The 16,797-nt window shown below is 33.3% G+C and overlaps 1 protein-coding gene across 3 annotated transcripts; it reads right to left on the bottom strand.

Annotated features, from left to right (window-relative positions):
* Positions 1 to 1,900: 1,900 nt before the first annotated feature.
* Positions 1,901 to 8,224, bottom strand: LOC115978911. 3 transcript variants are annotated; one of them, XM_031100824.1, is made up of 9 exons: positions 7,963 to 8,224; positions 6,168 to 6,262; positions 5,992 to 6,089; positions 5,841 to 5,890; positions 4,896 to 4,985; positions 3,651 to 3,743; positions 3,424 to 3,519; positions 2,377 to 2,442; positions 1,901 to 2,259 (listed from the first exon to the last, which is right to left on the bottom strand). In XM_031100824.1, the coding sequence occupies exons 1-9, from the start codon at positions 8,149 to 8,151 to the stop codon at positions 2,104 to 2,106; spliced, it is 933 nt and encodes a 310-aa protein (XP_030956684.1). In that variant the 5' UTR covers positions 8,152 to 8,224; the 3' UTR covers positions 1,901 to 2,103. The 3 variants fall into 3 exon arrangements, with proteins under 3 accessions (XP_030956684.1, XP_030956685.1, XP_030956686.1); XM_031100825.1 differs by having other exon boundaries at positions 3,708 to 3,743; XM_031100826.1 differs by lacking the exon at positions 3,651 to 3,743.
* Positions 8,225 to 16,797: the final 8,573 nt, after the last annotated feature.

Below are 16,797 nucleotides of genomic sequence, written 5' to 3'. Positions count from 1 at the left end.
AAGTGATAGTTATATTTTATGACTTTGTGTTACTAACTCACTATGAATATTTTTATGGAGGAGTTAATTGATTAGATAAAAAGGTATTGGCCTAAAGTGGAATTATATTTATGAATTATACTAAAGAGAAAATTATATGGGCAAATTACAACTTATTTACTTGTGGTTTGACCGAAATTTAAGCTGTCATATGTGATTTAAAATTTGATACTTTATCCACCTAAGATTTGATCGAAATTTAAATTGTCTACTTGTGATTTGAAATCTCATGATGCAAGTTTTTTATTGGATTTTTTTTTTTATCTTATTTGATTTTATATTTTTATTTTTTGTGTTTTTAGATGAAAGAGACATAAAATTGGAGGAAAATTGCATATTTAACCCTGTTTTTAACGTAATTGGGTTACAAAATTCTAACTGAGCTAACCTTAGATGGATAAAATGTCAAATTTTAAACTACAAGTAGACAATTTAAATTTCGACCAAATTACAGATAAGTAATATTTTACTGTAGCAAAGCTAAATGCACATGAGACGCGTCAATCAGAAATAGTCTTTGTGAAAAAAAGGCCAAATGCATGAATTGCGAATAGTAAACTAAAAGCTTCTTTTTTATATTTTTTTAATGATAAACTGCTGAAGGCAGATAACTGAAAGCTAGTTGAAAACAAAAATGTGGGATCCCCAAACAGTGTTGTGGGAACTACAACCAGTAAAGACAAAAGACTCAGGGTCCATTTGGTAAGAGATTGTTAGTAACATTATTGTTATTTTGTGAAAATATATGTGAGTGAAAAAATGTGTAAAAATACGTATAATATTGTTTAAACACTTAAAACTGTTGTTTAAACAACAGTACCAAACACCCCCTCACTTTCCTTAAATTGTATTTTCAAACCTTTTATTATTGACATCTAAATGGTATTTCTGAACAAGGTTTTGCTTGATTTAGCAATGGTAGCTAGTATTAGACTCACTTTCCAAGGTGGATTACATAATTTTCTGGGAGGTGACTCAGAAAAGTAGATCTAGCGCCTCACAACTTCATATCTTTACATTGATATCATTAAAATCCTGACCATGTTTTTGTACCACCATTAATGCTAGCTACTCACACTACAAAATCCCTACCATTAACTAAAGTTGTATAGACCGCTTTTCCGAGTACAGCTTCTATTGCTGATCCGCATTGCATTCTTATTCATCTGCTCATAAAAGGAAAAGAAAAGCATTTGTATGTGTTTTGGTCTTATTTGTTCCTGTGAAAAGAGAAATTTTTTGACAAGAGTTTTGGTCCCAAGCTTCATCATCAGCATATCTTGCAAGAATTTTGCTAAGCATATCACATATTCAAACACTAGTAGATGTTTGAATTAAATCTTGCCATTCCTTTCAATGAAAATGATTCCTGGTCAGCTGCAGCCCAAGATTTTGAAAGGCCCTACTTTTATAGATAACATGCAATATCATATACATAAAGTTTGAATTCCAACAACAATTTTAGGGTCGGCTTCAACAGACAACTGATCAAAGTTGCCACATAAATAAAGTGTAAATTAAGTTTTGGAAAAACTCTTACAAGATAAGGTTATTGTGCTAATAATTCCCATCGAAAGTAATACTTTGATTACTATAACAGGATACATAACAATGATAAGGGGAGTCCTCTAAATCTTGAAAAGCACTAAATCATTTCAATACTGAAGCATCAGTATTGTTCTTCTATCCAACTTCCTCATCAATTTGTAGAAAGAAGCAAGAAATTTACAATAGGATGCAGATTCCATTCTGGTAAGCAAACAATCGGATGCAAATATAGGAAATTAAGCAATTCCTGAATGGGTAATTGAAGCATCACATGGATGTGAAATTGATTATAATAGTTTTCTACCCAAGGTGCTGTTAATAAGTTATATATTTAATTCAATTTTAATGCATATTATGATACAAATAAAATGACTGGCAGCATCTATGTCAATTACGAGTAAGTTTGTTGCCTAACAAATAATAAAAAGATGGCTTGTCATCTTCAAGCAAAATGGAATGCAAATTGTGAGTCTTTTACATTTACAAAAATTCCCTTGAACTAGTGGAAAGTGGACTTCAATATTGGGAAACACATTCAGCCTCTTTAAAGCAATCTTCATGAACAAAATCCACAATCAATTTGGCAACTGAGTTTGGCCTCTCAACATGAGGAAGATGACCACAATCTGGTATTTGACGTATAGTTGCATTTGGCAGTTCACAGTGCAGTCTCTGCATAATGGACCAAAGAATTAAGCAAATCTGTTATTCCAACTGAATCCTGAGCATGTTTCCCATTACTTATCTGTTGCATTCTATCTATGTTTTATATCCATAAAATAAACTAACCACTGCAAGCTTATTAATAATGATCTGGTCTTCCTCACCCCATATGATAAGTGTCTTCTTCTTTATCTGGTAAACAAAATTGAAAACAGCATTTTCAGAGACAGTAAAATTTTGTGGCATTCAATTGAGATATGAAATTTTCATTAAAAGGGGATAGAGAGGTGGGGGGTGAAGAGGTAAAAACACGAACGCAACTAAGTATATGCCAATAAACCTTCTTCTGGAACTAAAGGCAGATTCATTCCCACACAAAAGTTAAGGAACACCCTTATCAAGACCCTCTCTCTCTCTCTCTCTCTCTCTCTCTCTCTCTCTCTCTCTCATACACACACAAATAGTACATCTTCAATTAATCTTGTTATGGATAATTTATTTAACAACTTTGAGCTCAAAATGGCAACTCCAATGATATGTGAGGAAGACAAGCGACTTGTAGTAAATTTCATGCTTAGATCCCCCAAACTTATGTTATGCATGGACCCCTGCCACGTGTTCTACACCAGCAAAAGAGGGGGGAGAGAGGGGAGGGGGGGGGGGGGGGGGGGAGGAGGGAAGGGGTTAGAAAACTTCCTCTAATAAAAAATATTATTGTTGTTGTTATTTTTTAAAAATTCTCAAAGAACTTTAAGGATCCAGAAAAGAGATTGGGAAGAGCAGCACAAATTAATGAGCACGATAAAAAAACCAAGGCAGTTGCATCTGCCAACTAAATTTCCCATGTTGGAGATCATTCAGAAGTTGCTGCAGGGCTTTATTGACCATCATTTGGGGCACCAGAAAGTTAAAAAGATCAAGCAATAAGAGAAATGAAGTGCCTGAAAATGAATGAAGGATCTATGAGCTCTTGGACACAATGTCCTTTTCCATGAACCATCAAATGTTCTCCTTGACATGCACCATAGTCCATGAATATCTGTTATATGCAAACTTAAGTTTCCCCTTCTCTAAGCATTGTTCCCGCTCCGTTTGTTTTATAACAAGGGTCCTCTGGACAAAACGACACAATAACATTTGTTGATTTAAATGGCAAAGCAATTTGGCATATACCTGTTGTATTTGTGCGCTAACATTATAACCCCCACTAATCATAAAATCCACAGTTGCATCTTCCCACCAAGGATATAGACAATGCAAGCGGCCCACCTATATAAGATAACAGGAAAAAAATATCATTAGATCCAAGATCAAATGCAGCACCCCATATTTTTAAAGATATTATGATACAGTAAGACTAATGACATAAAAACTAGAACTTTTTCTGAGTATACACTCACATTAGTCCAATCTAAGCTAGTACCAAATGAAATGCCAGTGAAGGTCAAAACATTTACATATAAGCGCAGCGGGATGCTCTTCAATAAATAAACCTGATCCAAAAAGAGTGCCCACAGTCATTGTTAATCAATGTATAACACAACCTCCCCACCCCCCCCCCCCCCCCAAAAAAAAAGGGTTATGCATAACTAAAGAAGGCTTATTTTGCTTTGCTTTTAAATTTTAAAGAAGAAAACACAATCAACAGTTTTTATAATGTTAGGTGATGAATAAAAGGATAGCATACCAAAACCAGAAAATATCATTTGCATTAGTTGATCTTTGATGTTTAATGGTTAATTTTGAGACACTTTCACATGTAATTAAAATGTTAGAATTACAGATTGTACGAGGTGAACCATGAATAAAAAATGCAAAATGCAAGATGCTGAGGCAATTATAAGGCTTGCTCCTCCTCTCTCACTTTTTTGTAGGCAAGTCCAAAAAGAAAGAGGCAACAGTTGTTCGTTTGGTTGGAAAACCTGTAAATATCCCTAAATTGAAGGTAACAACTCACTACATATATTATCCACTATCAACTCTTATAAACCTGATGGACCTCAGAAACTAGAAAGTTTCAATTTTTGGTAATTTTCCTTCAGTTCAATAAATAAGAATAGCATGATGCGAAATTCATATCTGATCAAAATTATTTGAGAATTCTTTGTCCTGTTTCTGAAGCCTCTTATAGAAAAGCCTGAAGTATTACTTACATATTGACATTTGAGAATCAAGTATACAAGCTTTTTTTATAAAGAAGTGAGTCCATATTAACAGCTAAACACAAGCATCATAATCAATGACTAACAAAACAATCATGGCTGGCTAAGCACTCACACAGAGGGTGTTGAGATGGACTGGCAAAATGAGGGAAAGTTGTTAAGGTGGTTTATTTAAAGGAATAATATAATTCATTTGAAGAAGAAGAAGCCACAATCTCACCTCCACCTTATTCCTATAAGGAGGAGAGATGACATTTGAGCAGTGCATGGGTACTTACAAATAAAAATAAATAAATTGATTGAAGGCATCACTAATTGAAAGGAAACCTCTAAATTAAACAATATAAACATAAGTTAAGGCTCAGGCAATGAGCAAAGAAAAGACATGACTTTTATGACATGATGGCCTTATATAAATTTTGATAGCATAAATAATTTAAAATTTTTAGTAGTCTGGACTTATAGTTTTATGGTAAGACTCACCCCAGCATATGCTGCAATTCTGGGCAAAGTTGCTAGATTTCCTGTGCCTTCTGCATACACACTTGCATCAATTAAAACCAGCTTTTCAACCTGAAAACGGTGAACTAGAAACAATGATGTTTCATAGAACGTTAGAGGGTGGATTGATGGTGCATAATCATAAAGTTCGATTATTTAATATACTCACGGCTCTGGATGGTTAACTACAAAGTCAATTGCAACAGCAGCACTAAGGCTTGGTCCAACCAATATAATTGGCCTTTTGATGTGTGATTTCCAAAGCTGTTGTCGAGATTAGACAAGTCCATTTAAGGATAAAACACGATGTATGTAAACAAGGTGCTATCATTATGTACTGGAAATAAGGTTCTTCCGCCAATGATATGCCCACAAAACTCAAACATGCAATGGATTCTGAATTTTATTTATACTGATAAAAAGAATATATTGAATCAAAGCTTTATAACAATGCCAGCAAAACTTAGCCACATCACTAACTTATAAAGGACGTGCAAATAAGCTGTCAAAGTGTCATGTGTTATTATTGGCCTTTTGATGTGTGATTTTCAAAGCTGTTGTCAAAACGAGACAAATCCAATTAAGGATAAAACATGATGTATGTAAACGAAGTGCTATAATTTTGTACTGGAGATAGGTTCTTCTGCCAATGACGTGATGATATGCCCACAAAACTCAAACATGCAATTGACTGTTGATTTTATTTAGACTAATAAAAAGAATATATTGAATCAAAGCTTCATAACAATGACAGAAAAACTTAGCCATATCACTTATAGAGGACATGCAAATAAGCTGTCAAAGTGTCAAAGTTATTTTTTAGGCTTCCTATTATATTTATAGCTTCCATCACAAAACGAAATTTGGTGATAAGATTTCCTTCATATACACAAGGATAAAAGACACTCATGAACCAATAAGAAGTACCTGATAAAAGTGTTCACGCTTAGATGCCACATTACATGGTGGAAGCCTTTCTGACACGTGAAACAAGAAACAAAGCATTAAAAATAAACAAACAAAAAAATGAGTAAACTGGCAACAACAACAAAGCTTCAGTCAAGCAGATAAAACAAACCTAAATCAGAGAAACCCCAACCAAGTATGTCCACAGCCCAAGTCTCAAAACCAGCCTCCTCAAGCAACGGATACGTGTACCTCCATTCTAAACAGGAGCTGAATAATAAGATATAGTAGTAAACTCCAAAGTCAAATTAAGTAAATGACATCTCTCAAAACAGTAAAGCTAAAGACCTGTCAAAACCATGGAGAAGAACTACTGGACTTGTCTTGCTCTGTATTAATGGCCTCACACAACTACTCATGATACTATTATCTGCGAAGCTAACCTGCAATTTGTATTGAAAAGGATATATGCTGTCACAATAGGAATTATTATATCTTGGTAGTCAAGTAGGCTCAAGTAGAAGCTGTGGAAAGTATGTTATGATTGAAGAAAATCCTCTGTCCCACTAAGAGTGTTCCACTTTATACTCTACCAACTACAATATAACATGTTAGATACATATTTTTCCTTTTATATTTCGATTACTTTGAGAAAAAACAGGACATGTAGTGAGTTGCAATTGGTGGAGTACAAAATGAAGCACCCACGTTGGGACAAAGGATTTTTATTCATTATGTATTGTTATTCTGGCTAATGCATAATGTATGGCTAATAGATTATAAAACCACTGTACTTTTAGAGTTAAATTGTTAACATACCTTAAGGTTAGATGGACAATAAGTCTCCTAAAAATCAATAATAATTAGAAAATGTCTAGGAAATAAGTAAATGCATGAATAGTTTTGGTAAAATGAGGAATGCAAGGCTTGGCCGATGTTAAAATAATAGCTAATAGTTAAATATTCTCTTAATTCCATTCATCCCACTTATTTTTTGTTAATTCTCTATTCCATTTTGGAATGTTCCAAATAAACATGCCCAATAATGGTAATATGATTAAACATAATATTGATAATAGAGCGAAATTACACATAATATTGATTATTTTCCTAACTTACCCTTTAGTTTATTTGAAGAGAAATGCTATGTCTAAAATGTTTTCAAAACACTTTCACAACAAATAATAAGTAACAAGTTGTTACGGGTTATAATTGGTGGGCAAAAAAGAAATTTCAGTAATAGGTTTAAAGTTTGTTTGGCATCAGTTTCAGCCTTTAGCTATTAGTTTTTATGTACAACTTTTTAAAACCTCATTTTTTCCACATTTTTCTCACATTTTCAAATTATTTTAGGGTACAAGTATATTTTAGCACACTTTTAGTAAAAAACTAAATAAGCTATTTCTAAATAGACACTTAAATTTGAACCAATAACAACTTAATTCGTTGTGTACAATAGCACTTCTATTATTCTCTTATTTGAAAGTTTAATAGTATCTCTTGTTGACTACCTTCATAATTTGAATTCAAGTTATGAAAACCAATTTTGAAAAACTCTACTCCTATCCGTTTTGTTTGTCTATCATTCCATTTTTTTATGCCCAAAAACACTAGTCCATTTCAACTTTTATTTAAATTGCAATCCATGTTAGGTCTCTCTTTTATTTAAAATAAAAATCTTATCCGCGAAATGGACAAAATGAAACACATGCACACATATATCCCTTTACCTATTGATTGACTAATGGTTTACCGTGTATCCGATATATGTGACCACTTTCTCAATGAAAAGGCTTGTGGGGTCTATCTCATGCGAGACGGTAATTATATGGAGTAATTATTAAGTTACTGTCGGAGTACAATAATGTAATACTCACTCTTCTCACGTTAAATGTGGTTTCTATCAATTAAATTTTCACACACATATATATGCACAAAGTATAAAATAATTCTAGTGTTTGGAAATTCTAAGCACGAGCAACAAAATAAAAAAGTAGTAGCATATTTTAGCATTATTTTACACAGGACACTAAAATATTAAACAATGCTACAAAATTCAAGTGCAAATAAAAATAAGTAAGCAAATTATAATGGAAGATGCCTTTGGTGAATATTTTAAAGAAGAGTGAGAGAGTTTACGTACAGGTACAGGAAGTCTGTCAATCCTCGTGGCGAGCTTACGAGCGAAAGAGTCCTTGATATTCTCCACTTGCTTTGGGAGAAACGAAGGGAACGACAACTCGGCGAAACACACTGTCCCACCACTGCGTTTCTTCATCGGCATTGTAATTGTTGCTGTTGCTGGTGCGAAGCTAGCTGTGACGGCCACCATCGTTCCCAGCTCCAGCTCCAACTCCAACGCACTTTGTTCTCTTCTCTATTTATCTGCAAATAAAAAATATGCGGTGGAGTGCTTTCCTATAAAAAAAAAAAAAAAAAAAATTCATTTATCAAATTGTAGTGTGAGGTGTTGGGCCAGGCAAAGAGGCCCAGAAACACTGAGAGGCTTTTTAAAGAAGATCTATGTGTCCAAGTTTTTTTTCCTTTTGAAAAAAAAAAAAAAAAAAAAAAATTCTCTTTACCTAGTGATTGCTTAATGGTTTACCATGTATCCGAGACATGTAAAAGGTGGTTTCTATTAATTAAATTCATAGCAAAATTTACTATGAATATTAGAAGAGAGGGAGTATCACATTACCGTATTCTGAGAACATTTAATAATTTTTGGATTATATGTATTGAGTACATAGAATTATTTTTCCATGGTTGCTAATTATGGGAGTTAGCATACTCATTGCAATTTTTGTGATAACTTTGATATTATGCTAATGATAATGCTAAAGGTGTAAATTTTTCCACAAATTGTTAATGTGGTAAGCTGTAATTAAAATAATATTACTTTCACATGTATTCACCATTAACACTACTCACAATAAATCATATCAACGATTATTAAATAAATTAATTAAAAAATTGAAAAAACATATAAGTTGTAGATTTTTTTATCATATTATTTTTTATTTTTAGATGGGTAGATAGTGTAGAGGAGGAGGAGGAGGAGGAGGAGGAGGAGGAGGGGCTTGAGTGGGGTTCAAATCACAGATAAGGGCATCACAAAAGAATACATTACCACTAGAATATGATTTGAATCTCAACATGTTAGTTGTGTTGAGGATTTCATTTACTAGCATGAAATTTTTATATAATAATTACAATTTGTCAGATTGGTAAGTTGCAACAATAACACCAGTTACACCATCACTTTTATGCTTCAAGCCAAAACCCCATCTGCCGAGTTGTTGAGACAGCCTCGCGCGTTAATGCAGCCAACAATCAAAACACAAGCATTACTGACCTGAGAATTCAACCATGCTTTATGCTCTTATGTATGATCGGTAAATTTTTTTCTTCTACAATGTAGATCATTTAATAGGCTAAGAATCTCCTATATCTATATGATAGACAACTGAGTAGAAAATGAATAAATTAACCGTTGATACAACATATAGACAAATGTTCTTGTAGTACAAATACAATAGATGCTAAAATACAAGAGAATAATAATAATGGCTATTCAGTAAATAATAATAATAATGACTATTTATTCTCTTTTGACTATTTACAATACTTGTTTGTGTACTTTGTTACTTGTTGATTATAAGAGTCAGTCTATCATGCACAACTATCCCTTTACTATTTATAAAGGGGTCAAATACTTATTTACACTAGAAAAATAAGGGTATCATCTTAAATTGATATTATTTACCATCAAATATACCAAATTTGCAATAGTAAGAAAGAAATTATGCAATCTTGTGTGAACTAATTAGGTTTTAGATGTTATTTTTTCTATCCCCAAATAATTGAGTTTTTTTTTTTTTTCAAAGGAATGATAATGTGTTAGATTCGGGACGAAATCAAGCTAAGATCCCAAATCCTTTAACTATTTTACATACCAATCCCTATTAAATTCTAGGAATTACTTCATAAACTCATCCCATCTATATATTTCTAAAAGCTAAAGCGTAGTATTTATTGTTGCTACGCTCTTGTTAAGTCACATTAGTGACCACATCATCGACCTATTTCTAACATTCTCTCTCATCTTTTTTTTTAACTTTTTTTTTCTCTTATTAATTTCCCAACTTAATGTTATACTTTCACTAACTTTCCCATCCTTTTTATCTTTTTATCTCTCCACTACTATCTATCTTAATATCACTTTTCCTCAATCCCTTTATCTTCCTTTATTTTTGGCTTTTCTTATTGCCCCTCTTACTATAAATTTACAATTCTCATTTTCATTCTATACATAGTTTTCCCACACACATAAGATTATTTCTCTCTCTCAAATTTTTTTTTTTTCATTTTTTGGTGGATTTTTTTTATTATTTTCCTTGCATTTCTACTTTTAGTTGATAAGCTTTTGTATTATTTGAAACTCTACTTTGTGTTGGTGTGATTAAGTTATGTTTTTAAGTAGTTATCATTTTTCTTCTCTTTGATTTCATAGATGTTATCCTATTGCATTATATATAAAGATAGTATATAAGAATATAATATTATTTTATTACATAACATAACATGACTTGGATAATTTGGTATTTATAACAATATTTTTTATTTTTACTTTTTTTCTTCTAATATTAGTTTATATAAATTTCTTATTATTCTCTCACATTCTCTCTTGAAACATGGTTATTCTCTCTCTCTCTCTCTCTCTTCATTTTTTTTATTCTTTCTTACAACTCTTCCTTATATTGATGAATCATTGTAATTTTTAAAACTCTATTTTAGGTTCACGTTTTGGTGTTGTATGTTTTAGTTTTCCATTATAAGTAGAATCTTTTTCTTTCTTATAGTTTTAGTTTGATTTTTGTTTGAGTTAATATATACTTGATTATTTTGGAAGGATTTGGATTTATATCAAAACACAATCTTGGCTATGCTAATAACAGATCGACATTCAGTCCACTTCATCAACTCAATCCGAATCGGTCTATTTCAGTCCACTTTGGTCAGTTGTGGTCCAATTCAGTCTACTTCAATCCACCTCAGTTCAATTAGGTCCATTCAGTCTACTTCGGTCAATTCAAGATTGTAGTGGACTGAGAATGACCAAATCAGATTGAATGGACAAAATAAGCCCAATGTGGATTGATTATGACCGAATAAGACCAAAGTGGATAGAATGGACCGAATAAGACCAAAGAGAACCGAATTGAACATAATGGACCAAATAGGACCAAAGTGGACTGAATGGAACCTAGTAAGACCAAATGGACCGATATGGATCGAATAAGACCAAATGGATCAAATAAGACCATAGTAGACTGAAAATGAACAAAGTGAACCGAATAAGACCAAATGGACCGAATTAAACATAGTGGACCAAATAGGACCAAAGTGGACCGAATAAGACCAAATGGACTGAATAAGACGAAAAGAACCAAAGTGGACCGAATCAGACCAAATGGCCTGACGAGGACCGAATTGAACATAATGGACCGAGATGAGCTAATTGGACTGAATGGACCAAAGTAAACTGAATAAGAGCAAATGGACTGAAGAGGACCAAATTGAACATAATGGACCAAGAATGACCAAATTAGACCGAATAGACCAAATAAGACCAAATGGACCGAAGTTGACCGAATTCAACATAATGGACCAAATAGAACCAAAGTGGACTGAATAGGAACGAATGAGACCAAATGGACCGATGTGGACCGAATAAGACCTAATGGATCGAAGTGAACCGAATAAGACCAAAGGACCGAAGTGGACCGTATTGAACATAATGGTACAAATATGACCAAAGTGGATTGAATAGGACCAAATAAGACTAAATGGACAGAAATGGACCTAATAAGACCAAATGGACCGAATAGGAACATAGTTGACTGAGAATGACAAATTTGACCGAATGGATTGAAGTGGACCGAATAAGACCAAATGGACTGAAGTGGACCAAATTGTATGTAATGAACCAAATAGGACCAAAGTAGACTGAATAGGACCAAATAAGACCTAATGGACCGATGTGGACTGAATAAGACCAAAGTAGACCAAATAAGACCAAAGATGCCGAATTTAACATATTGGACCAAATAGGACCAAAGTGGACTGAATAGAACAGAATAAGACCAAATGGACCGAATAGGACCGTATTGGACCGAGAATGACCAAATTGGACCAAATGGGACTAAAAGAGACCAAAGGGACTGAAGTGGACTGAGAATGACCAAATTGGACCGAATGGATAGAAGTGGACCGAATAAGACCAAGTGGACCAAAGTAGACCGAATAAGACCAAATGGACCGACTAGGACCGTAGTTGACCGAGAATGACCATTCGGTCTACTTTAGTCAATTTGATCTTGTTCGGTCCATTCGGTGCAATCCGATCCATACAGTCTATTTAGTCTACTTAGATCTATTCGGTCCAATTAGGTCTATTCGGTCCAATTTGGTCCATAGGTCCACTTAGGTTTTTTCGGTCTAATTTGGTCCATACGGTCCACTTAGGTTTATTCAGTCTAATTTGGTTTATTCGGTCCATTCGGTCAATTTCAAATCACTTCGGTCCAATTTGGTGTACTTACTTAAGCATGGCAAAATACAAGCTTAGACTAAACAAGCCTCCAGGTCATGGCAAACGCATGAACAGTGGGCAAGCCATGGACACACATGGAAGTGGAGCACGCACAAGGCTCAAGCACCACCCATTTGTATCTAGTCAATACAGGAGTGATGGGCCATGGGTCAGAGATAAAAGATGATATGGTCTAGCAGTAAAGAGAAGGGGGAAGCCTATTCTGGGGTTTCCGCTCAAGCTCTTTTGGGGGAAATATTCTGCTAGAATCACTAGGTGCATGCCATAGGGATTAGTAATAGAGAATATCCACCCTTATCTGGATGGGAATGCCACGAAAAGCAAGAAAACAAAATAAAACTCTTTTGTCTAGGAATGGAATGTGGCACGGCCAGCGCAGGTAAGTGATGATGACTGGGCAGCCGACAAACCAGTAGGTGGTCTAGGAAGGACACCTATACCAGGACAAAAGCAGTTGAGGGGTAAAACAGTAAAAACCCGTCACAGTAGGTAGTATAAAAGAGGCCTTAGCTATGCATAGTGAGGGGTAACAGAGGAGAACAAAGAAAAGGGAAAGAGAACACGAGAGATAAAAACAAGAGAAAAACAAGTAAGAAAAAGGAGTGAAAGATAAGAGAGAAAACAGAAAACCTAGAAAGGAAAAATAGAGAGGGAGTAAGAGTGTGATGGTGGGCATGCACCAATAGGCCATTCCCTTCTCTCCCTCTAATAGCCTACTCTCTAGTGAGGATCTCTCAAAGTGGGCAATTTCTGTGGCAAGACGTCCTTGTGAGATTACCCACATTGAAGAGTGGTTCCCTTCCTGGACTTGACTCCGTTGAGAAATCAAGCACGGCAGACTAAACTTTCTTCCTTTTGTTGATCAAGCATTAATATTATTTCCTTTTCTTTTTATTGTTGTTATTAACTCATTTATGCTGCATTTATATCACTGCACTATTTCCTCCTTTACCAAGAAAATGATTTAGTATTTTTTGTTTCTGTTTTTTGGCTGACAGTAAGCATATTCTTCTTATTTTTGTCATATTACACCTGCCTGACATAACTTTTTTTGTAATAGCATCCTCTACCGTGGGCACGTGTCCAAGGTTCCAACAAAGGGGTTCTAGCTTGTGCACAAGCTGGCTTAGGATGTGTTGCAGTCAAACCAGTCCCGACTCTCTTACCCCAGAACCATTGGGTCGTAATGTGGCAAGAGACAATCCAGCCTAGAGTTGCAAAAAAGGCCCACCACAAGTTTATTATAAGTTTTGATTATCATAATAATCTCTTTTAAGAGAATGAAGAATTTGAATAATTTATTTAAATAAAAATCACTCACACACACACATGTTTTTTTATTTAATCAGCAGAGCTTGGGTTTTGTTTTATTAGCAATTGCAACCCCAAATTTTGAAAAGGCTTTTAAAGCCTTTGTATTAAAGATACTTTCTCTTTTGCCTCTTTTGATTATGTTAGCTGTTTTTTTTTCACAATTTTTGATTCAAATTGCAATGAAGTTTTTGGATTTAGACTACACATGATTGTTGGTGAATGAAAAATAGTTATTTCACATGTTGCTCATTGGAGTAGCGAAGATTGGTGAGATTTCTTTCATTCAATTGTGGTTCCATCAAGTGCTTATCTATCTATTTAATGACTAATGGTAAGCATTTGAACTAGTCTATTATGAAGCTTTCGATTGCAACGAGAAAGTTAAGGTGCCAATTTAACATTTTATTTATTTTACACAAATTATGATCTAGAAGAATGGGGAGTTTTGTTGCCAATTTGTGATGGTTGAGGTCCCTCAATTATTATCTTGGGTAGTCCTTGTGACTGGTGTTTTGGTTTCCTTATGAATAAGAAACGCATCTCTGTATTGCCAGAAACAAAAATATACCACTGTATTTACCTAAAAATTAAAACCCAATTCTAATTCTATGTTCTATTTTGTGATGTTTGTCTACCTATGGCAAGGTCCAAGATCTCTCCCACTCATTGACTGTTTTTCAGGCAGCAACCATAAGTGACCTTTTTTTTTTTCCTATCTTTTTATCTCTCTTCTATTTCTTTCAATATATTGATATGTTGTTTGGGTGTGTGCCTTCGGCTGCTTTCAACAATATTTGATTTTCTTTTTTCTAGATGGACTGACCAACCAAATGTAACTTTTTTTGAGAAGGAACCAAACATAACTCATATTTCTTTTGCACCATCTTAAAAGTTTATAGCCTTAAATCTTTCTCTCCACAATTAAAGCCCCAAACAATTGAAGCCCACACATCCTACCAAATCCTTGCTAATTTTTTTTTTCTCTTTTTCTTAAGTTACTTTTTTATTATATTTTTCTCTCTCATGTCATTCCCACTATATATATATATATATATATATATATCAATGAAAATGAAAAGGCCCTTTTATCTTACTTTCCTAATATTGATTTCCCATACATAGAGCTTAAATTCTTCTAAGCAAAACTAACCATGTTTTGTGTTATTTCTATATTGCTTAGAGTGGGGGTAAGTTTTTCTAATTCCATTATTAGTCCAAAATTTTACGGAGACTTTGTGGTTGAATAAGTTTTCAAGGTTCAAATTTTAATAGGCTGGTGGTTGTTTTTCTGTGTTTTAAATTAAGTTCTGACCAAAAGATAATTGAAAAAAAAAATTTCCCAATTTTAACAGTTTGGTTTTAGGAAAAATGAGCGCATTGCATTTATGCTTCGATCTAGCACAAGCATCATATTCTGCTAATCATAAACCTAGGTGGATTTTGTTCCATCTTCTCTTTGGTGCAAGAATTGGCAGGATTAGTAAAATACTAATGTTTTGGCATATCATATAAACTTCAATTTTCTATTTCTTTTTGACATAAATATTGATATTAGGGAAAAAAAAGGAGATGCAAAATCAAAAAAAAAAAAAAAAATCCTTCTTTGTTCATAAACGTCCCACAATTCTTTTGTTGACAATTATATTTGTTTCCCCAATATGCTATCATTCTATCATTTTGATTTTTTGTCATTTTTTTTAGAAACAATCACACATACAAGCAAAGGAGAGAGAATGACTCTAAACACAAAAGCATACCAAAACACACTCTCTAAGACAATGTGGAACAATTATCTTTATATATTTATTTTGAATCAAACACACACACTCACACATGAGGGATTGTGCCTTTGTGTTTGATTCTCTTCTTAATCTATCTCAAATCATAAATAACTTTTAATTTTTGTGATTCTTAAAAAAAAAAATGTTCATAATAATACGGGGAACCTATATAATATCATTTGAGTTTGGGAAAAGTCTAACACACCCTCTCTTGGCTCCATCTCTCTACATCACCAACACCAAGTGAGCCTCTCATATAATGTAACTGATTATCTAATGTCACGGGTATATTAAACAATTCTAATTGAAAACTTAACCAAAATTGTTTTTTGGAATTGCAAAAAATGTGTATTTTTTCTATACTACTATTTAAAGGGCTTCCCCTGTTTGGATTCCACATTTTTCATGCCTAAAATACCCTCATCATACCCACTTACAAGTTTTCAACTACCGGAGATAGATATGTAAATTAAAACTCCTACATTTTAAAACCACAAACTCACGTACGCTTTGCAGTTTCTATCTCACTTTCTCTCTCTCATTTTTCTTCAGATTGCAGACATTTAGTTTAGCTCTACATCCTCCTTTCTTTTTCTTCAGATTAAAGACATTTACTGTCAAAGGCTTCAACAAATTTTCAGGTTTTATTTTTTGCAAGTTCCTCTTTATTTTATTTTATTTTGTTTATGATTGACTTTCTTTGAGTTCTACTTTTTTTTTTCTTATATGTATCACGTTAACTCTTTTTTTTTTTTTTTTTTTTTTTTTAAATGTAATTTTGAAATAAATGGCTCCTTCATATACTCTACCATTGTACTTCTTAATGAATTGTCATTTCATATTGTAGGTATTGTGATCCAAGAGACAGGGCTGCCTTATGCTACAAAAGAAGCATTCAAAATCATTCGTAAACAGTTAAACAGTATGGCTTCCCTTACCTCCTTTAATAGCCTTTGTTTACATTTTATTTAAAAAATTTGAATTGAAATAAAAATAGTTTCATATAAATGATCAATTACTATTTCCTTCTCCTTCCTCACTTCACTTCTTTTTTTTTTTTTTTCCTTCTTCATATATATATATATATATATATATTTTACCATCATTGTATATGTTTTTGGCGTTAAATTTTTTTATTTAGGTATGTAGCAACCTTGAGTTCTACTTTTTTTTTATTTTTTTATTTTTTTATTTTTTTTATATAGATGTATCACGTTAACTCTCTTTTTTTTTTCTTTTCTTTTTTTTTAAAAATTTAATTTTGAAA

This window comes from Quercus lobata, chromosome 3, assembly GCF_001633185.2.
Source record: "Quercus lobata isolate SW786 chromosome 3, ValleyOak3.0 Primary Assembly, whole genome shotgun sequence".
Classification (NCBI taxonomy): Eukaryota; Viridiplantae; Streptophyta; class Magnoliopsida; order Fagales; family Fagaceae; genus Quercus; species Quercus lobata.
The sequence above is the reverse complement of the archived record's forward strand: the minus strand, read 5'-3'. Positions and strand labels throughout refer to the sequence as shown.

Excerpts from the sequence above, each read along its gene's own strand:
- LOC115978911 (XM_031100824.1), bottom strand. The coding sequence starts at position 8,151 with ATGGTGGCCGTCACAGCTAGCTTCGCACCAGCAACAGCAACAATTACA. Across the intron at positions 6,090-6,167 it reads CTTCTCCATGGTTTTGACAG|CTCCTGTTTAGAATGGAGGT; the intron begins GTCTTTAGCTTT and ends CTTATTATTCAG. Across the intron at positions 4,986-5,840 it reads AGCGTGAACACTTTTATCAG|GTTGAAAAGCTGGTTTTAAT; the intron begins GTACTTCTTATT and ends CACCGTTTTCAG.